Source organism: Heloderma suspectum, chromosome 4 (genome assembly GCF_057233095.1).
Source record: "Heloderma suspectum isolate Gila_16-S chromosome 4, 16-S_ref, whole genome shotgun sequence".
Taxonomy (NCBI): Eukaryota; Metazoa; Chordata; class Lepidosauria; order Squamata; family Helodermatidae; genus Heloderma; species Heloderma suspectum.
The window spans coordinates 105,543,230-105,564,294 of record NC_139461.1 but is presented as its reverse complement, the minus strand read 5'-3'; the positions used below and the strand labels follow the sequence as shown (position 1 = coordinate 105,564,294).

The following is a 21,065-nucleotide window of genomic DNA, read 5'->3' as shown; positions in this document are numbered from 1 at the left end:
GCCGCGGAGGGCTCTGGGGGGGGGGAACCGCGTACGCAAATGGTGGCAGCTATGGCCGCCGCCATTTGCGTTCCTCATTTTTGATGCCTTAATCTACGTAAATACGTAGACTAAGACAGCGAAAATAAGGGGAACGCAAATAGTGTAGCCGCCGCCATTTGTGTACGCCTTTTTTTTTACCCAGACGTTTTAGGCTACGTAAAAATTTATGTAGCCTATCACGTCGGTGTAAAAAAACACACACCCTGCAAATGGCGGCGGGGCGGTAGCCGGTCGGAGGACCAGCTGCCGGAGCCGCCGCAGCCCGGGAGATCCGCCCCAGGTAAGTCTCGTTGCGGGGGGGCAGGCCGTTCCGCCACAGATTTCGGGGGGCCGAATGCACTGGCATTCGGCCTCCCCGATATCCGTGGTGGAATTCTCTGCCATCCCTCTATCTTTGTATAGAAAAAAACAGAGCTGTACATCTCTGTAGTTGTCAGAATACTGATCATGGCTGGTTGTTTTTTGAAGGCCCAGCAATTGGTTTAAATTAAAAATGCAGATGGAATAAACTAGCCAAGCAGGCTATGGTTAGAGCAACTCAAAATAGAAGAGAGAAGCAAAACATGAAGCTGGAACAGTGAGCTGCCAAAGTTTCCCTTCCTGTTTTCCCATCGTACAGATACGGTATCTTGTGATGGATTTTCCTTAGCAGCCACTTTGTAAGCCTATTATGGCTGAAAACACTGGGAATGAATAAATGCCCCAGAACTGGTGTAGAGTGCATTTCCTTCACCAAATTAGTGTAGAGAGTTCCCACATATTGGGGATTAGGGGAATGGCTTCCATCTTGGAGGGTGATGCTTGAACCCCAGCACTGCTCTTTAGTGGAAAAAGGCCTTACCAGGAACCTATACTCCCTTGCTGAGTGTTCTCAGCTCTGTATACATCCACTCAGGAATAAGTGGCAGTGATTCAGCTTGACTTACCTCTAAGTAAACACATGTCAAATATGGGTGTCATAACACCTCTCACAACCAGGTGTTTCTTGGCTATAATCTTATGAACAGGATCCTGGGAGTTCTATGCTTTAATATCTTTTGGAGAAATATGTGTCTGATGTACATTCAACTTCCTTCTTCAAAACCTTATGGTAAAAAAGAGTAAATGCCCCTCCCTTTGTCATTTCATTCAGTGAAGTAATACAAGCTATATCATAGATGAAAAAAGGTTTACTTAATGTGAAACAAATACTGTGCATCAGTTTCCAGGGTCTAGCATCCTTGGGCAGCTGCTGGACACAGCACTCTGGCAGGGCCCATCACTAATGCATGCCCTGCCCCCCGCCTTATTTTTTCCCATAGCACCACCAAGCAGCTGAGTCTAGCTGCCATTTTAATTTGCCACAATGTCCCCAATGTAGCATTGCTCCAGAGCATTGTGGGAAATTTAAATGATAGCCCACTGCCAACCAACACTACTTGGAGTGCTGCTTCTACCGCTGCCAGATAAGTTTACCAGGGCCTACAATTAGAGGAGGCAGCCCACTAGAGTGCACTTTGCCCTCCCTCAAACCTGGGAATTGGCTCTGCCTATTTTACAGCAGATGGATATTTGCTTTGGCTAATAAGATGTGCAGTCTGGAGGAAGAAAGCAGTTATTGAAAAGCATGTGGGAAATTGATTACCAGATTAACTGGTTGATAGCCTCCCATATCTTCTGCAATAATTGCTCTTGGAGGAGTTCAGTAATGCTCGCTCCAGTTCTTCTGCTTACAGTCCTGAGAGGTCATCTATCTCCAGCAACTCTCCATATCTGGCAGGTGATATTAAATACAGCAGAATACTGTAACACAGAATTGTCCTCTTCTAGGTCCAGGAGAGTGTGGAGGGATCTGTCTTATTGGTCTCAGTGTGTTCACCATATTGGCTATTCCAACTGTTGCTGTAACAATTATAACATACTGGGTTGCACCTAAATAAAATCTTTATGTAACTGAAAAGCATAATTGAAAACCCTTGGCCATATAACACATCTTTTGTATAGCAGAACTATGTTTACAGAGAAGACGTGTACACATTCAAAGTTAGTAAGAAGATCACTTGTTTGATTTGAGTCTAAGGTTTTAATCTAGATGTACCAGATCATTCATAAGGACCACTCAATTCTCTCTTTCACATAGAAAGGCAAGCTTTAATTCAGTGTTTGATAGATAAACTTCGTGAGTTACCAGATGGTATCACCTAGATTCTAGCCCATCTGATGACTTCCTAATTTATGGGTCCAGAAGAAAGCCCATAGCAGTAAATATGAAATGCATGATTGCTTGTATTTATAACATATAATCTCTTAAACTGGATTCCCACCACTTAGGTCTTTCTTTCACATAGAAAGGCATAATTCAGTGTTTGATAGATGGTTATGATTCAGTTTTAAGAGACTGTAAGAGTAGGCTTTAATATGTTTTAATACAAACAATTTCAGGTTTCTTATATTAGGGTTTTTTTTTTTTAAAAAAAACATGCTTAGTGTAATTTTAAAAAAATCCATCCTGTTGACACCTCAAGTTATTAGATCTCAATGAAGAAAATTTCCCTTCAGCCTACCCTCCCCGGTCCTGTTGCCTCACTACTGACAAGTAGTGTGTGCTTCCTCTGCTACCAGCACTTGTGTTTCCTCTGCTACCAGCAGAAGAAAAAAGTGGTGGTCCTTGTTAAATGAGTACATGCACCTACTGAGGCTATGGAGTCTTCAGCGCTCCTGGAGTACTCTTCTGGTATTCCACAATTCTGCCCTTGGCAAAGATACTGCAGTTGGGAGTCCCACTGGGCTAAAATCGTTACAAGAAAACTGTGTCCCCTTTTCTTCCTTCCTTTTTTGTAGACTAGCATCACTAGGCATGTTCATCTTACAGAAATCAAAACCCACACAGATTGGATTTTTTTCTTGAAAAAGCGTATATTTTTACTTAGTGCAGGATTATATCAAAAGCCAGAAAGATAATTGAGAAAAGTTTTTCATTTTATACCCCGTGGTCAAAGATTGAAATTAAAGATGTTTTAAAATGCTTCTCTTTTCCTAAATGTGCTTGCTGACTAGATGTTAAACAGAACAGGTTGTTTTACCTTTTATTTTGTCTTATTTAGGTCCTGATCCTGAATTGTAGTTGGTGGTCTTTATGGCACCTTTTTCCAGGCAAAAATCCTATACAGCCAACAGCATTTCTCTTCCCCAAACTACTTCTGAGTGTCTGTGTTCTAGGGGGCATATGTGCTGTTTAGTGTATTCCAACAAATAATTTCTTCCTGCTGTTTAATTCTTACTTTAATTTCACCTACGTTTCCCTGGAAGTGTCTAATATATTTTTACCTAAAAAGTTTAGCCTAGGTACCTTGGAATTATAAAAGCTAAGGCATTTGTATTAGAAGAGATACCCTTCCTGTGCTCCTGGCTGAAAGGATGGCACCTAAATCTAGCTCGGGAGGCTAATGTTGTATAGACTAGTTTCAAAGCATAAATGGAGTGCAAACAAGAAATTTAGAACAGGATTCCCCACCCCCCTTTTACCTGTGGGGTGCAGTAGAAAAGTTGCTGGTTACTTAATGCTTCGAGAAGCAAGCACAACCCATTTAAGTACAAGGCCAAGACTCGGCCTAAAATAGGCTGTCTTCTGAGGATGTCAGTAAACTGCAGTGCTTATGGCTTCCATGTCTGTCTTATGAGACTTGCAATAAACTGAAAGCAAAATTGATAATTAATGCCAATTGAGTAAAAGGCCAAGGGTTTTGGCTTCCCTGGAACGTCAGTACATCTTTAAAAGGTTGGAGTGAAATAGAGGAGGGGAACTGAAATGCATTTTGTCTAGAACCTGTCAAAAGAAAATATATCTGTATGTGTAACTGATTATACTGCTGTCATGCCAAACTATGCCTTTTGAATGAAATAGTGACTAATAGATTTTCTAGTAATGTTTCTCTGTTTTGAAATAATCACTTCTGACACACAAAAAGATAAACTGTCTTTTTCACTTTTACAGTTACATGGGAATTGGGCTCTCTGCTCAAGGTGTGAACATGAATAGACTACCAGGTATGATGAAAAATAATTATTTGGGTTTTCTAACCATTGCTTTGTTTCTGTGAGATGCGAACCACTTCATCTTCTATTTATATATTTCTTCCTGCTGAAAGCTGTTCTTAGTGAGACCAAGTACTGTTTCATAATGTAGTCTGAGATCTAGAGAGCAGGGAATTTGCTCTTCAGAGTGCAGCTTCCCACATTTAATCAAAAGTTGCCACAGAGTTTCAGGAGTGGTTTGTAGGATGGGAGTGGGGAGGCACTGTGATGTGAAGTGGGGACATGGTAGCCCTGGTGACTGCGCAGGTAAAATTTAGCTGTAATGATACAAATAAAATTAGGGAAGATACATCTGTGTGTCTAAGTGCTGCTGTATTTGCTTTACACATAGACTCCAGTAAAATTTAACCACAACTCAGTAGACCAGAACTGGGAAATGTGTACTTTGGGATATTGATTGCGGGTGGAAATGGTATGTGGTGTGATAAATTTTAAAACGTAGTAATCCAGTATACACATAGAATGCCTATTTGATTTGTCTACTGTATTATGTACTACTACTTGGAAGTGTTGCTACTTGTACAAAAATAAGACCTTTCTGAGAAAACAATCAAGGCAGATGTGTTCAGCCTGCTGCAGTTATATTTACGTCTCCCAGTTACATCTCTGTTTAGCAAGCCCCAAAAGTACTTTTTAAGACTTGAGCTGAAAAATGTTTTTGCGGTTTGGTGTAAGAACTGCTAATACAGAAACCTGTTGAAAGAAGAAAAAAAGTGTGAATGCATCAGAGAGAGAATTCCTGAAGGCAGATGATTCTGATAGCCTGCTGTTTTAAATTTGGGGTAGCCCTACATATTATAGTGGTTGCAGGAACACTTTCTGGGCACTTCGTCCGGTCAGGATTCCCTGTTACAAGGTGTTTCCCACAACAGTTCTGTGGACCTTCCCTTGTAAGTTTAAATGCAGTTTGGGGGTTGAATGCTAGTCATGGAAAGCTTAAGAGAGCTTGACACTACTAGTGCTCTTCTGGATGGCACAGTGTCTCTAAGCTGATGCTTTTATCTGGATTGGGGTTGAGATTGGTTGAATCCAACATTAGTCTAGCTTAAGTCCCATTCATTTCAAGTCTTCTGTAATTAGAACTAACAATGGATACAATGCTATGTGAAGTTTTTTGGCCTTACTTTCTTCATGGAAATGTTGTTAATGGTTTACTGGACTCCAGTTTATATGTGTGTGAATAATACACATGCTTTTTCATTGGGCAACTGATAGTGGCAGAGACAAAATGTGCTGAGATGGTGTTGTAATCAAGAGATGTCATTGTGATCATCTGAAACAGGATGTGGGCTAGTTCTGACTTTTAACTAATTCTCAGGCCTAAAAAATTAACTGAGAATGTATGTGAAGTGTTCCGAACTCTTAAACAGGAATGTTTTTAACCCTTAAAGGTGGTCTAAAAATAATTTTAAATAAATAAAATACAAATTTTGGCTGGGCTTAGTAGCCAACCATTCTTTTCTATTAGTCATTCAAGTCCAATCCAAACACAGTGGTGCTTGTAACAGTTTGTTTGTTTGTTTGTTTGTTTGTTTCATTTCTATGCTGCCCAATAGCCGAAGTGCTCTGGGCAGTTCACAAAAATTAAAACCAAAAAGCACACAGTAAAACAATACAAAATATAAAAGCATTAAAACCATAATATAACAATACAACCAGAATAAAACCTAGGAGCAATGCAGAGATTCTAGACTGGGCCTTATAATCAAAGCTGTGTTAGTAAAAATAAAGTAATTTTAAAATGTTATTTCATTTTTGTAAACAGGAGAATTGACTTATTTTTATATACAGTTACAAGCATAGAAACGTCTGACAAGGCTGGATACAGTGAGATGTTTTTATAGTGGTGCTGGAGTAGAGGCACTGGTAACTTGGAACCATTGGTATACACCCTGTGTCTGTCCCGCTAGCTTGTTCTGGAACTGGTTAAGACTTGGCACTCACCAATAGTAGCACTATGTGTACTAAGCAAGCAGTACAAGAAATTTACTCAGCCTTCTGCTGCTGCAAGCATTCCTGCTCATGAAAAATTTAACTACCGCTCTATGCACACTTACCTGGCAGTAAGTGCCAGTGAATTCAGTGGGACTTCTGTCTGAGTAAACATACATAGGATCGTGGTTTTAGGCAAAAGGAGATGAGAAGGAAGGAAGGACACATAAATGAATGAATCTCTCCACTATACACCAGCCATTAATTATTACCTCCCTCTATCTGCATGCAAAATTCAGCAGATTTATTAAGATGCAGCAACTAAAATGATGCAGATCCCCAGAGAACTTTCTAGGCACCTTCCCCGTGTGTCTCACACACACACACACACACACACACCCCTCCCAAACCACACAGGCAGCATATGGCTCCATGTGGTGGGGCATGCTTGCGAAAGGTGATGGGCAAACAAGTGTGTTAAAAGCAGCTTCATTTCAAGGTCCCCCTCCTGCTTTCTTCTTAATGCTACTGTCTGTGCTGGCTCAGAAGCACAACCTTACTCCCAAGCTAATATCCGATAACACATAGTGCTGCGAAACACTCCATGGCTTCCCGTTCACCTCTGTACTACCTACTACTGCCCTGAACTCAGAAGCATAATTTTTCTCCCAGCTACCAAACACTTCAATTCTTTTCTCTTTGTATGCCTCCCCCACCCCCTTAAAACTGTTGTTTTTCCATGGAGGCTTCATCTTGAGGCTTCTGCAAATGAATTAATCTTTCCCAATCCAGGCCATTAGACTGGGATCAGACTTAGAGTAAAGAGCCACTGTAATCAATGGAACTTGACTTAGTCATGACTAACTTAAGTTCCACTAATTTCAGTGGGACTATTCTGAGCATGACTAAATATTGGTCCAGCTAAATTTGGATCTCTTTCTGGGCATTTCATAATGATGTAGTAAACACTAAATGTCATGTTTTTGTTTTTAGGTTGGGATAAACATTCGTATGGTTACCATGGAGATGATGGACACTCATTTTGTTCCTCTGGCACTGGACAACCCTACGGTCCAACATTTACAACTGGTGATGTCATTGGTTGCTGTGTAAACCTTATCAACAATACCTGCTTCTACACAAAGAATGGACATAGTTTGGGTATGAAAAAGAATCACTCATGATGATTGCACACTGTGAATACACCTAATGAAAAATTTATTTATTTATTTATTACATGTATATCCCGCCTTTTTTCCTCTTTAAGGAACCCAAGGCAGCTTACACAACCCTCCTCTTCCATTTTATCCTCACAACGACAACCCTGTGCGGTGGGTTGGGCTGAGAGGCTGTGACTGGCCCAAAGTCACCCAGTGAGCTTCCATGTCTGAGTGGGGACTAGAACCCGGATCTCCCGACTCCTAGTCCAACACTCAAATAGCAGTCTTTACAAATCTGAGATTGTTTAACTTTGGTCAGAGTTTAATTCTGACAGAATATATTAAAGAAAAGAGAGATCAGATCTAGGAGCAGAGCTCTTTGAGGGCTTGTAAGCTTTTTTTAAAATCTCATATACAAAATTGTTTATTTTAAAAGGAGAGGAAAATCAAATTTAAAATTAACACACAGAAAGTTACTTTATAGCTTTCCATAGCCTAATAATTTGGAACATTTTCTTTTCTGAAGGGTTGGCAGTTCTCCAAGACAAAATTAGCTTGGGACAGGGCTCTGGTATTTATCAAGAAAACATCAAACTAAAATAATAATGAAAACTACAAAAACATATTGGCAACTTGGTAACAGCTTTGCAGTTTGTATGATCTGGTTTTTCTGAAAGTAAAACAAATTCTCAGCATAAACTCTATACTATTGCCTTAGCTGCTTCAAACATATGCTGAAAATGTAACTTTTGAATCAGTTAATTGTTCAGCAATACAGGTTGGTTAAACCCTCTCCCCCAAAACTGAATTATTCATTCTGAAATGTCAGCCTGTATAAATTAATTTTTAGGGAAACGTCTAGCTGTTAAAATTTCCTGACCTATTGAGATCTAAGATGCTCTACTTTTGATTGTAAGGGCAGTAAGACATGATTTGTATTTACTATTAAAACATGTTGTTCTATGTGACTGTGAGAGAATAAATTTTAACTAATGTCTCTTGATTACAGGTATTGCATTCACAGATCTGCCGGTAAGATAAATGTACTCAAAGAACTGCAACATTCCTATGTATAAAACACTTTCCCCTGCCCCTATAATACGTATTTTTGAGATTACTCATTTAATTTTCTTTTAAAATAACAATTATGGTAGCAAAATAGCAATTAAGACTTAGTTACTTATTAAGTCATTGCTTTTATTCTGACTGTAATGTTAAAGAAAAGTGTAATTTTGACAGGAGTATTGGTAAACAGTGTCTCCCATTTGGTGTGTTAGTACTTGTTGGACATGCATAAGTTTTGATGCTTTGGCAAATGTTTAGATTATGTATTAGGATGACTTGTAAGCATACAGATGTAAGCTTAGTGGTAGAGCACATGTTTTGTGAGCAAAAGGTCCCTGATTCAGTCCTTGTCATCTCCAGTTTTAAAAAAAAGTGCAGATAATAGGGAAGATTCCTGCCTGAGATCCTGGAGATCTCTTACCAGTCAGTGTAAACAATACTGAAGTATGTTGAACAGTAGTCTGAGACTTCATATAAGGCAACTTCCTTTGTTCCTATAGCAATTCCACTGAGCCGTCAGGATGTGTTGTATTTAGGTCCTTTTATGGTTGACTCTGAGAAATACTGTCTGCCATGTCCCACAAGAAAACTCTGAAAAGGCACTAATGACCACCAGAATATCCTAGAATATTTGTGTGTTATCATCATGATCATGACAGAAATCAGAACTACTTCAGAATCTTTGAGGAGGCTTGATATTTGGACAAACACAAGAAGCTGCCTGTTTCAGGCCATCAGTCTGTCTAGCTAATACTATCTATTCTGGCTGGCAACAGCTCTATAAGTTCACCAGCAGAGATCTTTCCTGATCCTGCTACTTGCCATCTTTTAATCTAGAGGTGCCAGAGGATCCTATAAATGTAAGGTACAGGATCTACCACTGTTCATAGTACTGGTGTACTTTTGTTAATTTGGTGTACCTTTGTAATGTGAAAACAAAGATTGAGGGGAAATGTACCACTTGTTGTGTAGAGAGGACAAACAGCCCTGAAGTTGCTCTGTTATAAATGACCTGAGGAGTCTTCAAATAGTCCTGGAACTTGCATTTCATATTTGCTGCTTAAATTTGCTGCTTCTTTGATAGAGCTTGCAGAAGTTTTATTGCTTTTTATCTTCAGTACTTTGTTGCTTTAATGCTGATTTAAAATCAATATGTTAGGATTTTGAGAGGTTAAAGTAGGTATCACAATTATCTCTTGCAGCCAAACCTGTACCCTACAGTTGGACTTCAAACACCAGGAGAAGTGGTGGATGCTAATTTTGGGCAGCATCCATTTGTGTTTGATATTGAAGACTATATGCGTGAATGGAGAACTAAAATTCAAGCTCAGATTGACCGATTTCCTATAGGAGATCGGGAAGGAGAATGGCAGACGATGATCCAAAAGTAATGATTTGAAGATTATAATGAGTGCCTGCGTAAATTCCTGTTCAATTTTGAAAAGTCTGAAAACTGGTCTATTCAGGTTTACATATCCTATACCACCCTTCTGTAGTTTTATACTTTTGTGTCAGTAGAGGTAATGACTGCTAATATGTCCCATTTGTGCCTGAGGGTGATTAATTTATCTGGTGGAATTTACCTCCACAGAAAACTCTATGTTTCTGTCCATGTAATGAAGAGAATTTTTTGTATCTGATAATTTACTGTAGTTCCATGAAGTATTTTATGAAAAAAAAAATGCCTACTGGTACCTGGAATAGGTTTATGGCCCAAACTTGAACAGTAAAATAACCATCTGTTGCATGTAATTTAAAAAATCTGTGCTGTGGCATTCCCCTTCAATATGGATTAGCTAATATAGTAATATACCTTGTTAGCTTTTGTAGAGATTTGTTATTTTTAGACCTGCTTCCCATGTAATAGTTGAAAGACATGAAAGCACTTTGTCTCACTCCTGTATCTGAAAATGCTATAATGATGTACACATTAATTTCAGATTCAGAAGTTACTCATGAGTGCAAGAAGTAATGGTCAGTGATTGCTTTAAGTTACCATAAGTGCTAACCTTTTGATTTTGTGTAATTTTACATATTGAAACCAGAAGGAAACAATATTGGAATTAAACTCTGGGGGAAGGGAGAGTAATTGGAATATTTGTGATTTAGGATTGATCCTTGTTGTGTGTGCTACCAATTCATACCAGATGATGCATGTTAAGCAGCAAGAGCACTGGCTAGTACCTTTTTTGGTTGTATTAGCAATGATACCACCATAGAAACTTCAAAATTAAGGCAGGATTAGTCACGGTATTGTGGATTTTCTTTTGGGTATATTCTGAAAATTGTGGCCATGTGCAAATCATTTTCCTTTCAGTATTCTATGGACAATGTGGCCCAGTTCTCACTCTGTTTCTGCTTAAATGAGGGAGGAAGGGATAATTGTGCCTGTGCTGTTTTTCACCAAATTAACACGTCATCTACCAAGCGATTGCTGTTGCTTTACAACCAAAGCTGCTTGTCACTAAAGGGGTATTCATTTGCACCATGGATCCTGAAAGCAACTTTGAACAAAGTGAAGGGCAAGGAAATTCAGATCACTCATAGAATCATAGAATAGTGGGGTTGGAAGGGGCCTACAAGACCATCGAGTCCAACCCCCTGCTCAATGCTCTCCTCTTCTGTGTTAATATCCAGAACTCCTTTAAGTCCCAGTTTCCTGTGCATGCAGATTGCTACATGTGTGAGGGACCATGTTTCTGCTTTGTATGCTTTTACCCCATTTTTCATTAAATATTTCCCTTTCTGGCATATATCCATTGTCTTGAACGGGACAGCTAGACTAGGTGGCCTGAGAATTGTTACCTTGGGCACTCTTCTGTTTTGCATCTTCAGTCTCCTAGCAACAAGCAACCAAATGTTGCTATGAATATAAAATGTACATAAGCATACAGTTTTAATTTGAGAAAATGTGAAATACATATAAATGGTAGCTCCATGAAAGCTGTTCATTCAAATGTGTAGTGTTATGTGTTTGAAAAGTTGCATCCATACAACATTTTTTACTTGCATATGTTGTTGACTTCATTTTACAGGATGGTTTCATCTTACTTGGTACATCATGGATACTGTGCAACAGCAGAGGCCTTTGCTAGATCTACTGATCAGACTGTACTAGAAGAACTAGCATCCATTAAAAACAGACAGCGTAAGCCTGAACAGTGCTGTATTCTTTAATTAAAAGGATTTAAATATTCAAATATAAAAATATTTTGCATAGTCTGACCTATGAATTTCAGGGTTTATCTAACCCTGATCAGTGGAACGGAAACAGTTTTCCCCTTCATGCTGTAATCCCCTACAAGCCCCCAAATCTGCCCAAGTGTTGGGGGGCCCTCTGGAGTAGATTTGGGAGGTGCACAGGGGGGAAGATAGCAAGGGGAAGTCCTGTTGCATGAGCGGAAGCCCTCTTGCACGATGTTGAATTTAAGCATGGAGTTCTATTGCTCATAATTTTATAAATCAGTCATGTGGTGAGTTTGTTTTACTGCAGATGTCTACCATGGTAAAGAGAAAAATATTTACCTAAATATAGTTACTAGGGCTATCCCTAGATAAAGGAATGGTTTAATTACTTTTAACTGATCAGTTAATTGATTAAATGTAAATGAATGTATATATTACAACTTCAGTATTGTGCATTATTGAGATATTGATGGATGTATAATTTACAATTTAGCCAACAAAAGCTATTATACTGAGATGCTATCTTTAATATTTTATTTTATGTTCCATCTAATGGTGTACTGGAACCCAAATAGCCTTAAAATTTTATTATTATTAATCTTTTATTGTGAATGTTTTACAAAACAAACTGAAAAACATTAGAAAATCTAAAAAGGAAAAAAAGTGAAATAAAAATACCAACAACATATTCAAAATCCTCAGTTTCTAACATTACAATATTTGGGGGGGCGGGGGGAGGAAGGAGGAAAAAATGGTTACATATAAACTTCGGTAAAAGCAGACCAAATATCCACATATTAGTCCATTTGCAAGTTATGCCTATATACCACTCTTTCAAATGTTGCTAGTGTTGTTAAGTCTTCCGTCCATTGCGTTATAGATGGTGAGCTTTTATCATTCAAATATTGTAGTATCAGTCTTTTAGCAACCAAAAGGGCATGAAAAATCGATTTACACTGACCATGTGTTATGTTCCAAGAAGCAGGTAAGTAATTTAAGAGAACATTTTTATCAGTAAATATTAAAGGGCTTTCCAATGCGAAATTTATCCATACAGTGACTTCCTCCCAAAAGGAGGTGGCCATTGGGCATTTCCAAACATATGAATAAAAAAAGTATTGGCTGCATTACACCTCCAACAATTAGCTGAATTTGACAAGCCTTTACTAAAAAGACGTCGTAGCAGCCAATAGACCCGAAACAAAAGCTTCTGCTGAATAAGGCGTAACTGAAGATCCATTGAAATGTCCGACACAGACCCCCAAATGGCAGTCCATTGATTAAGCAAAATAGGATGTTCCAATTCCCTGTTCCATTCCTGCTGTAAACCACCTGTGTCATATTTATTCATTGATACGAAATGGTTATAAACATGAATTGTAGGTCGATGCATCTGATCCGCTTCAATAAGTATTTCCAATAGCGAAGGAGACTCCGAGGCAGTAAAAGCAGCAGGACCAAATCTAGATACCAACAAATGTTTAAATTGCAAATACTGCCATTCTGCTGAAGCTGGCAGATCAAATTGATCTCGCAAAATTGAAACTTCAAAAACTCATAGTCAACCCCCACTAATAGATCTAAAGTAAAGATCACCTTATTTGTCCAGGTCCACCATAAAAACATTTTCTTGCCAATTCTTAAATTTGGATTTCCCCATAAAGTCAATTTGGCATGGGAAAATGGATCGAACTGTAATTGACGTGACATTATACGCCAGACTTCTCTAACTGCCAAAATTGTGGGAGGAGCTCTGTCTTCCTTAATATGCTGAGACCCTAATGCCATCCATTTAAAGAGAGGCTCCAGACAAGAAGATTCCAATACTGACCACAGAGGAAAATCTAGTTTGAGTGGGAAAGACCAAAATTTAGTAGAGGTCAGCAAATAGCCTTGATGGTACATAGCTAGATCCAGAAAACCAAACCCACCTTCATTAATAGGAAGTTGCATCCTTTTTAAAGATACTCTTGGTGGAGAGGACCCCCAAAAGAATTTACGAAATGAAGCATTGAGTTTTTGGAAATATTTGCCAGGTATAAGTATAGGGATCCTTCATATAACATAAATAATTCGAGGTATGGTATTCATCTTAAATGTATTCACCTTACCCCATAAACTCAACTTTAAAGATGCCCATCTATCTATATCTCGTGAACTATCATTAATCAATTTGTTTAAATTTAAACTAATCATGTGAGACATATCTCTAGGAATAATTATTCCCAAATAAGTAATAAACTCCAGGCACTGTCAACATTGCCAATTGGCTAATGCACTAGAGTATATCCTATGTCCAATCGGCATTATTTCCGACTTTGACCAATTAATTGAATAGCTGGTAGGGATGGCGGAGAATTTCTCCCCGAAACTTCGGGGGGCCGAGCGCCAATGTGTTCGGCCCCCCGAATAAGTTTCGGGGAGAAATTCTCTGCCCCCCCCGGGACGGGACTTACCTTTCCCAAACGTCCCTCCTGGCGGCGGGTCCCAGCGGCGGTTCGTCCGGTCTTCATCAGGGGCGGGGGCGGCAGCTGGTCTTTCAACCGGCTGCCGCCACCGCCATTCCAATAAAAGTAAAAAAAAAACCAACGCCCCCGTGATAGGCTATGTGACGATTAGCGTAGCCTATCATGGCTAGATTTGCAAAGTCCTTATTTGGACCTTATTTGGTCGCTGTAGTCTATATAAAGATTTACGTAGACTACAGCGACCAAATAAGGAACGCGAATGGCGGCTCCCTATGGGGGCCGCCATTTGTGTACGCGCTTTTTTTTTTTAAAGTCACCCGTGATAGGCTACGTGATGATTTACGTAGCCTATCACAGCTGACTTTGCAGATCTAGCCGTGATAGGCTACGTTAATCGTCACGTAGCCTATCACGGGGGCGTTTTTTTTGTTTTTTTTTAACTTTTTATTTCGCGGCTGGGCGAGGCGCCTCCTCCCCGGCCTGAATTTCGGCCGGGCGAGGCAGGAAGCCTCCCCCCCAGCCTGAATTTCAGCCGGGCGAGGCGGGAAGCCTCGCCCCCTGGCCTGAACTTCAGGGGGAGAGCAGCGAAGCGCCTCCCCCCCCACTGCGAAAAGCTGCGAGACCAGGTAAGTGGCTTTCGTGCACTCCTAATAGCCGGACAATTCACCAAGGGTATTAATCAATTTCATCAATGCTGGAACTGACGACTGGTGTCTTGAGATAAACAACAAAAGTTCATCAGCATAAAGACTAATTTTAAATTCTAATCCAAAATGGATGAATCCATGAATACCATTATTTTGTCTAATAGCACATGCCAAGGGTTCCAAACATAAATTAAATATCAATGGGGAAAGTGGGCAACCTTGTCTAGTGCCCCGCCCTACTGGAAAAAAAGCTGAAAATAAACCGTTGGTCAATACTCTCCCTCTAAGACCTGAGTATAAAATTTTAACCCATTTCAGAAATTCTATAGGAAAACCAAAATTAGTCGATGTAGTAAAAATAAATTTCCAGTGAATTTTGTTGAAGGCCTTTTCTGCATCCAAGGAAATGATGGCCACCTGATCAATTCTTTCAGAGTTTAAAGCAACCAGATCAACAACTAATCTAAGATTATCAACCCCCTGTCTGTTTTTAATAAATCCCACCTGGTCTGGTCTAACCAATACAGCCATGACCTGTTGTAATCTATCTGCCAAGATTGCTGTTAATATTTTGATATCTACATTAATTAATGATATAGGTTGATAGTTTGCACAGTACGAATGGTCTTTGCCTGGCTTAGGAATAGTTAATTCATCTGTTCAGAATGGTCTTTGCCTGGCTTAGGAATAGTTAATTCATCTGTTCAGTGAACTTATTATTGAACTTAGAGGGACATTTCTGAGTAAAATACATAGGATTCCTCCGCATAGCTTTCAGCCATACTGTTTCATCTCTGTCTTAAAATCGAGTTTTGCCTTATATTTGGAGTAATAGAAGATTTCCTTTGATTTTCTCAGAGAGACAAATTGTCAGGATTTCTGAAGCAATTTATTTTCCTGCTTCTTCTGCCTTTTTCTTTCTTTTTTTATTGTACTGTTGCTTATTGTGGTTTTTATTTGCCTAATGTTTTAATGTATACTTGGAAATCTGTGAACTGCTTTGTAGGTCTTCCTTGTCAAAAGGCAAAATCCAAATACTTTAAATAAACAGAATGTGAGTGTGTAGAAAATGGAGAAAAGCTGCTGATTTGTACTTATATATTTGTTGCAAACATTTCCAGCACAAACATAATCTATTTGCTTTTGCTTGCTGTTTTTTAAGTTGTAGGTTAATAAACTTTAAAGATACAATCCAGCAAAAGTTAAGAACTGCTAAGTCCCATTGATTCCAATAGAAATAAATAAGATTTTGTTAGCATTATAAATGTACTAAGCTATCCATGGTCCAGTTTAACACTGTTGAAATGAATGGACATGTAAAGCTACACAACTCCTAAGCTAATTGGAGTCTATTCTATTCCTAGCAGTTTCTCAAAATCAGATAAGAAAATAACATTTTGCCCATATAATAAATTCCATTTTTCTGGTTATACCACTTCATGAGCACTAAAATACTTTTTTTAAATTTGTTTTTGCTGTACAACAATTAGTGTACAACAATGACAAAGCATCTGCATGGGTTGTGTTGGACACCAGGAGTAACTCTTACCCTATGGAGTTAATTCTACTTCAGCCTGGCTTTATCTTGATACTACAGGGATTAACAGTCTTATACTGCAGACTTTGCAACACTTTTTTTTTTATTTGTAATATTCTTATGGGGGGGGACCTTATTAGATTATTGGGGTACTACATTGGACCTCTTTCTTTAAGTATTATGAGCCCAGTATTTCACCTAGGCATTTTTTGTTTTTTCTTTTGTGTATTTTTCTGTTTTCTCCTCCAGGGCTTCCTGATAGCCCAATGACGAATGTAAGTTAACACTGTGGGGTCTACGACATTTTTGCGATGTAATACCAATAAAATCATTTTTGTATGTGTTAAACTGGAGTCATTTTGAAATTGATCCTTAACTTTTATTTCCAGCTAGGACTTCAAGGGGTTTGTTTGAAACTGTAAAAAATTAAAATTAAAAAGGTGTGCAAGGGATAACTCTTTCACTGAAATCAGTTGGACTCAGAAGTGCCCAAATGTGTTGAATATTCAAACTGTTATTTTTTTGCTTTTGTGAACAGGAATTCAAAAACTGGTTTTAGCAGGAAGAATGGGAGAAGCCATTGAAACAACACAACAACTTTATCCAAGCTTATTAGAAAGAAATCCTAATCTTTTATTTGCTTTGAAGTAAGTCTTCAAGTAAAGCAAATGGCTGTTATTAAATAGCTGTCTCGGGGTGTGTGTGTGTGTGTGTGTGTGTGTGTGTGTATTGTCATGACTTTCAAGCTTCCATAGTAACAAATTAACTTTTTGGTTATCTAGGGCAGGGATAGGCAAACATTTTGGGCAGCAGGCACACTTGACTTTTTTTCTTGGGCCTGAGGGCACATTTGTCCCATAGTCATTCGGATCCATCCACATTTTTTCCTAGATTTTGTTTTCTTGCCCCTCATGCTGACATTTTCTCTCCCCCTGCCCCCCCCCCGCATGCTGGGATTTTCTCTCTTCTTGCCTCCCCCTGCCCTGGTGGGATTCTCTCTCACCCTCCTTCCTCCTCCTTTGTCTCTCAGCCTTTCCTCCCCTCCCCCCAAAATCTACAGTTATGTTCATGCAGTGAATTAAAAAATCTGGGTTGGATTTAAAAAATGGATTGGATCCAAGCTTAGTCATATGTAGATCCATTGAAAGAAAGCTGGATCTGACCCTATGGCTTCAAGCAGTGTCTTACGTTCTTCAGTCTTGAGAACCTCTCTTTGAAGAACACATTTCTAATCCTAATAGTTCTATCTAAAAACTTTAGAAGGTTAAGATAGTATCCACTTACACTTGGTGACTGTGAACCTGTTGGCCTCTGCATTCTTATTGCCCAGCTATAACACTTCTTTTCCCTTTCTGTGGAGCATAGGCGCCTAACCAGAAAGACAGCGAGAGAGAGAGAGAGAGTAGATACCCCCTCCCCCCACTTATCTTAGAATGAAGTACATTAATAGATCTATGATAATCTGCAATAAATCCTTCTCTCTTCCCATATACCCAAGTCAAAATATTTTCAGTATGTGAAGAGCACGTTAAAAAGAAAAAAATAAGTGCCAGTGTTGTTGCTGGGGATGAGTAATATATTCTACTCCTTTCATGACAATTCTGCAGTTTTTCTTGTGCTTCTTAGTACATAAAAGTATGTCCATATTCACTATTGCTCATGCAGTCCATTTCACTTAGAAGTAAAAGTGTGACAGGCCCAGAACCTCGTTCCGATTTTTAGGCTGCAACCTGGGCACAAGGAGCTTACTTCTGAGTTTAATATAAAAGGTTGTGCTGTTAGTTAATTTCCCTACTGCATTGACTTGTATGGGATATTAGGAAGAACCTGCAATTAGGATTTGAGAAAAGACCTTTCCTCTGCAATAAGACTCCTTCCTTCACTCCCCATCTCCTATTTTTTGTATTTAAATCAAAAGGTTGTATTGCAGTGAGTGCTATACTGGGGGGATATTGGTGGAAGAAGGGGGCTCCCATTCTGCAAAACGATTATACATGTCACTGACATTCATTTGTATTAAACAGCTGCAAAACTACAGACATTTAAATCTTCAGTAATACTAAGAGTGGGCATAAATTTTTGAAATGTTTATCTTCGTTCCATAAACTAACGCTTCTCTCATGTTTCCTAGGGTACGCCAGTTCATAGAAATGGTCAATGGTACAGACAGTGAAGTACGATGTCTAGGAGGTCACAGTCCAAAATCTCAAGACAGTTATCCTGTTAGTCCTCGATCGTTTAGTAGTCCCAGTATGAGCCCCAGCCATGGAATGAATATTCACAGTCTAGCTACAGGCAAAGGAAGTAGTACACATTGTTCTGGTGAGTTTAAGGTGGCTGAAGGTGGTGTTATACAGAAGTATTTATTTTGGGAGTCTTCAGAATTTTGTATTTGTCTACTAGCATATGGAATAGTTTGTGTTGTGGTTGGTGCCCCGCAATGTTTGATGAGTGGTTCTCCCTTGGCAGTAACTACTTAGGGGGCTCTGTCTTCTGTACCTGCTCCATTACAGCAGTCCTCATTGTGTGGCCCTGTTTATCCTAGGGTATTGTATGGAAAGCTGCATGTGTGGTTCTCCCAGTCTACAACAACATTGTCAATGCTCTGTTGAACACCATTCTAGAAACCTTGGGGTGGGAATGGATGGACGGGGGACAGATGCCAACTATTAGGGCTGTCGGAGAAGGGCAGCTCTCACTCCACTAACCACTGCAGCTCTTGCCACTACCCTGTTTGTCTGAGAAGCAAATAAAGATCAAAGAGAGGAACCCTTTCCTCACTCAGAGGTTCTGGCCTCAGCCTGGCTGCCTAGCAGACATAAGGAATGGTCTCTCCTTCAGCACCCCACCCATTTGTCTGGTATTGAGGCAACTGTGGAGCAAATAATGGACAGCTTGTTCATGCTAATACTTTGTGGGGACGGGGGGACTATGGGAGGAGAGCCTCCTTCCAGCTGCAGCTGCCCATCAGGTAGAGGGGCCATAGCTCAGTGTGATCGAGTACACGCTTTGCATGCGGAAGGTCCCAGGTTTGATCCCCGGCTTTTCCAGCTAGGGCGAAGAAAGAATCCTGCCTGAAACCCTGGAGAGCTACTGCCAGTCACTGTTGACAATGCTGGGTTAGATGGACCAAGGGTAAGGCAGCTTCCTATGTTCCAATGTTCCTATGTCCTGAGATTGGAACCAGATTGTTTTGAGGTTAGCTTGCCCTCTCCAACTTGTTTGCATGAAGCAAGGTATGGAATTATAAATACTTGACATAAGACATTCAAATACTACTACTGTTTTAATAATATTCACTTCTTTGGTTTTAGGTTTTGAAAGTAGTTGCAGTAATGGAGTGATATCAAACAAAGTACATCAGTCTTACTGTCACAGTAAACATCAGTCCACCAGTCTGAATGTACCAGAACTCAATAATATAAATGTAACACGATCACAGCAGGTTAATAGCTACTCCAGGTAAGTATATTCAATCCAGTCTGATGCTCCTGTTCGTCATCCAGAACTGTTTGTTTTCCCTTTATGTAACCTAGTATTGTGCTGATTTTTCTGGTATAGGCAGTTAGTTATCGCTGGCTTCAGTGCCCCTATCTCTCCCTGGTGGGCAAAAAGGTGGGCTACAAATCTAATATTTTTCTGTGTGATTTTAGTGTGTGTATATATACATATAAATACGTTTGCCATATTTCTAAAAAGTCTATTATAATTATTAACTGTGTTGAAACTAACAGTGGATGAGAAACTGTATTTTCACCCAGAGCACTGATTTCTGCTATGCTAAGAAAACCAGGCCCACCACCAGCGCATGGCATCCTTCAGCAAGTGCTAGAGCCCCAGCTGGCTGATTGCTACCACTAGGGCTACAGAGTGGCAGTAGCTGTCTGCAACCTACCAGCCCACAGTGGCAGTCAGGAGGGACTGGCAGTTTGGTAGCAGTGGTTATGTGTATGTGCCAGAGGCACTGTAATTAAGATGGCAATGCCAGTGCTAGCCATGCAGGACCAGAGTTCTGCTCAGCAGTGTGGACAAGCAGACAAGATTGCCAACTTGTAAGCCAAGAGGAATGGGCGCCAACAGGGAGAGATGTTGCGGGGGAGGTGTCACTGAAGGCAGCTTGCCAAGGAACCCCCAAACCCTGGAGTCAGACCTTTTTATGTCCTTGAGCCACCATTTGCCAAGCCTTCTTCATAATGAGTATTAGATTATGTAACTTTATCATGTTTCAATAATAACGTTCTTAGCAATACTACTTTGCAATGTAAGAGAGCCCATACAGTGGACTAGACTTCCCTAGGATGAGTACTCTCACCCTGGGGTAGTTTATTACCATATATCATATGTGGGTGTGTAGTGAAATGAATGTTTGTATCCACCCCCACCCGGTTGTGTTGTGGAACATAGCTGAAACATAAGACCCAAGTCCAAAGCCTTACACAGTTAATGATGCATTTTTCCTCTTCTCAGCAATGATGTAGATATGGAAACAGATCATTACTCCAATGGGGTTGCAGAGACATCATCCAATGGCTTCCTAAATGGTAGTTCTAAACATGATCATGAAATGGAAGAATGTGACACAGAAATGGGTCTGCAGCAATATTACTTATTATTACCTTTGCTTTTTATTATTTACGTGTAATTTCCAAATGAAATTTAGGCACTGTCTTATAATGCACTCCTATGCACTTTTATTTGAAAATAAATCCCTTTGTATTTAATGGGGCCCATTTCCAACTACATACGCACAGGATTGAAGCCTTATAGTGCAATCCTATATATATATCTGTTCAGAAGCCTTATTGAGTTCCATGTAAGGTGTGTATAGGGCTGCAACAATATTTAAACTGTTCTGTTTCCACAATGCTAATTAGTGGTAGTGGTGAGGCCCTATTACAGGTTTCAGCACTGAGGGAGGTAAGATTGTCCCCCACTAAGAATAGTGTATTTTGGG

The 21,065-nt window shown here is 39.6% G+C and overlaps 1 protein-coding gene across 3 annotated transcripts in view; it reads left to right on the top strand.

Annotated features, from left to right (window-relative positions):
- The window catches only part of RANBP9 (RAN binding protein 9), a 48,739-nt gene that overhangs the window by 24,245 nt on the left and 3,429 nt on the right, over positions 1–21,065 (top strand). Inside the window, exons 3-12 of one of the 3 annotated variants that reach the window (XM_084850193.1) lie at positions 4,016–4,068; positions 7,042–7,209; positions 8,218–8,240; positions 9,476–9,660; positions 11,309–11,421; positions 16,650–16,758; positions 18,243–18,433; positions 19,426–19,573; positions 19,673–19,726; positions 20,579–20,700. In XM_084850193.1, the coding sequence (XP_084706319.1) occupies positions 4,016–4,068; positions 7,042–7,209; positions 8,218–8,240; positions 9,476–9,660; positions 11,309–11,421; positions 16,650–16,758; positions 18,243–18,433; positions 19,426–19,573; positions 19,673–19,726; positions 20,579–20,700 (1,166 nt within the window). The remainder of the gene's footprint in view (positions 1–4,015; positions 4,069–7,041; positions 7,210–8,217; positions 8,241–9,475; positions 9,661–11,308; positions 11,422–16,649; positions 16,759–18,242; positions 18,434–19,425; positions 19,574–19,672; positions 19,727–20,578; positions 20,701–21,065) is intronic. The other 2 variants (XM_084850192.1, XM_084850191.1) reach the window with 2 other exon arrangements.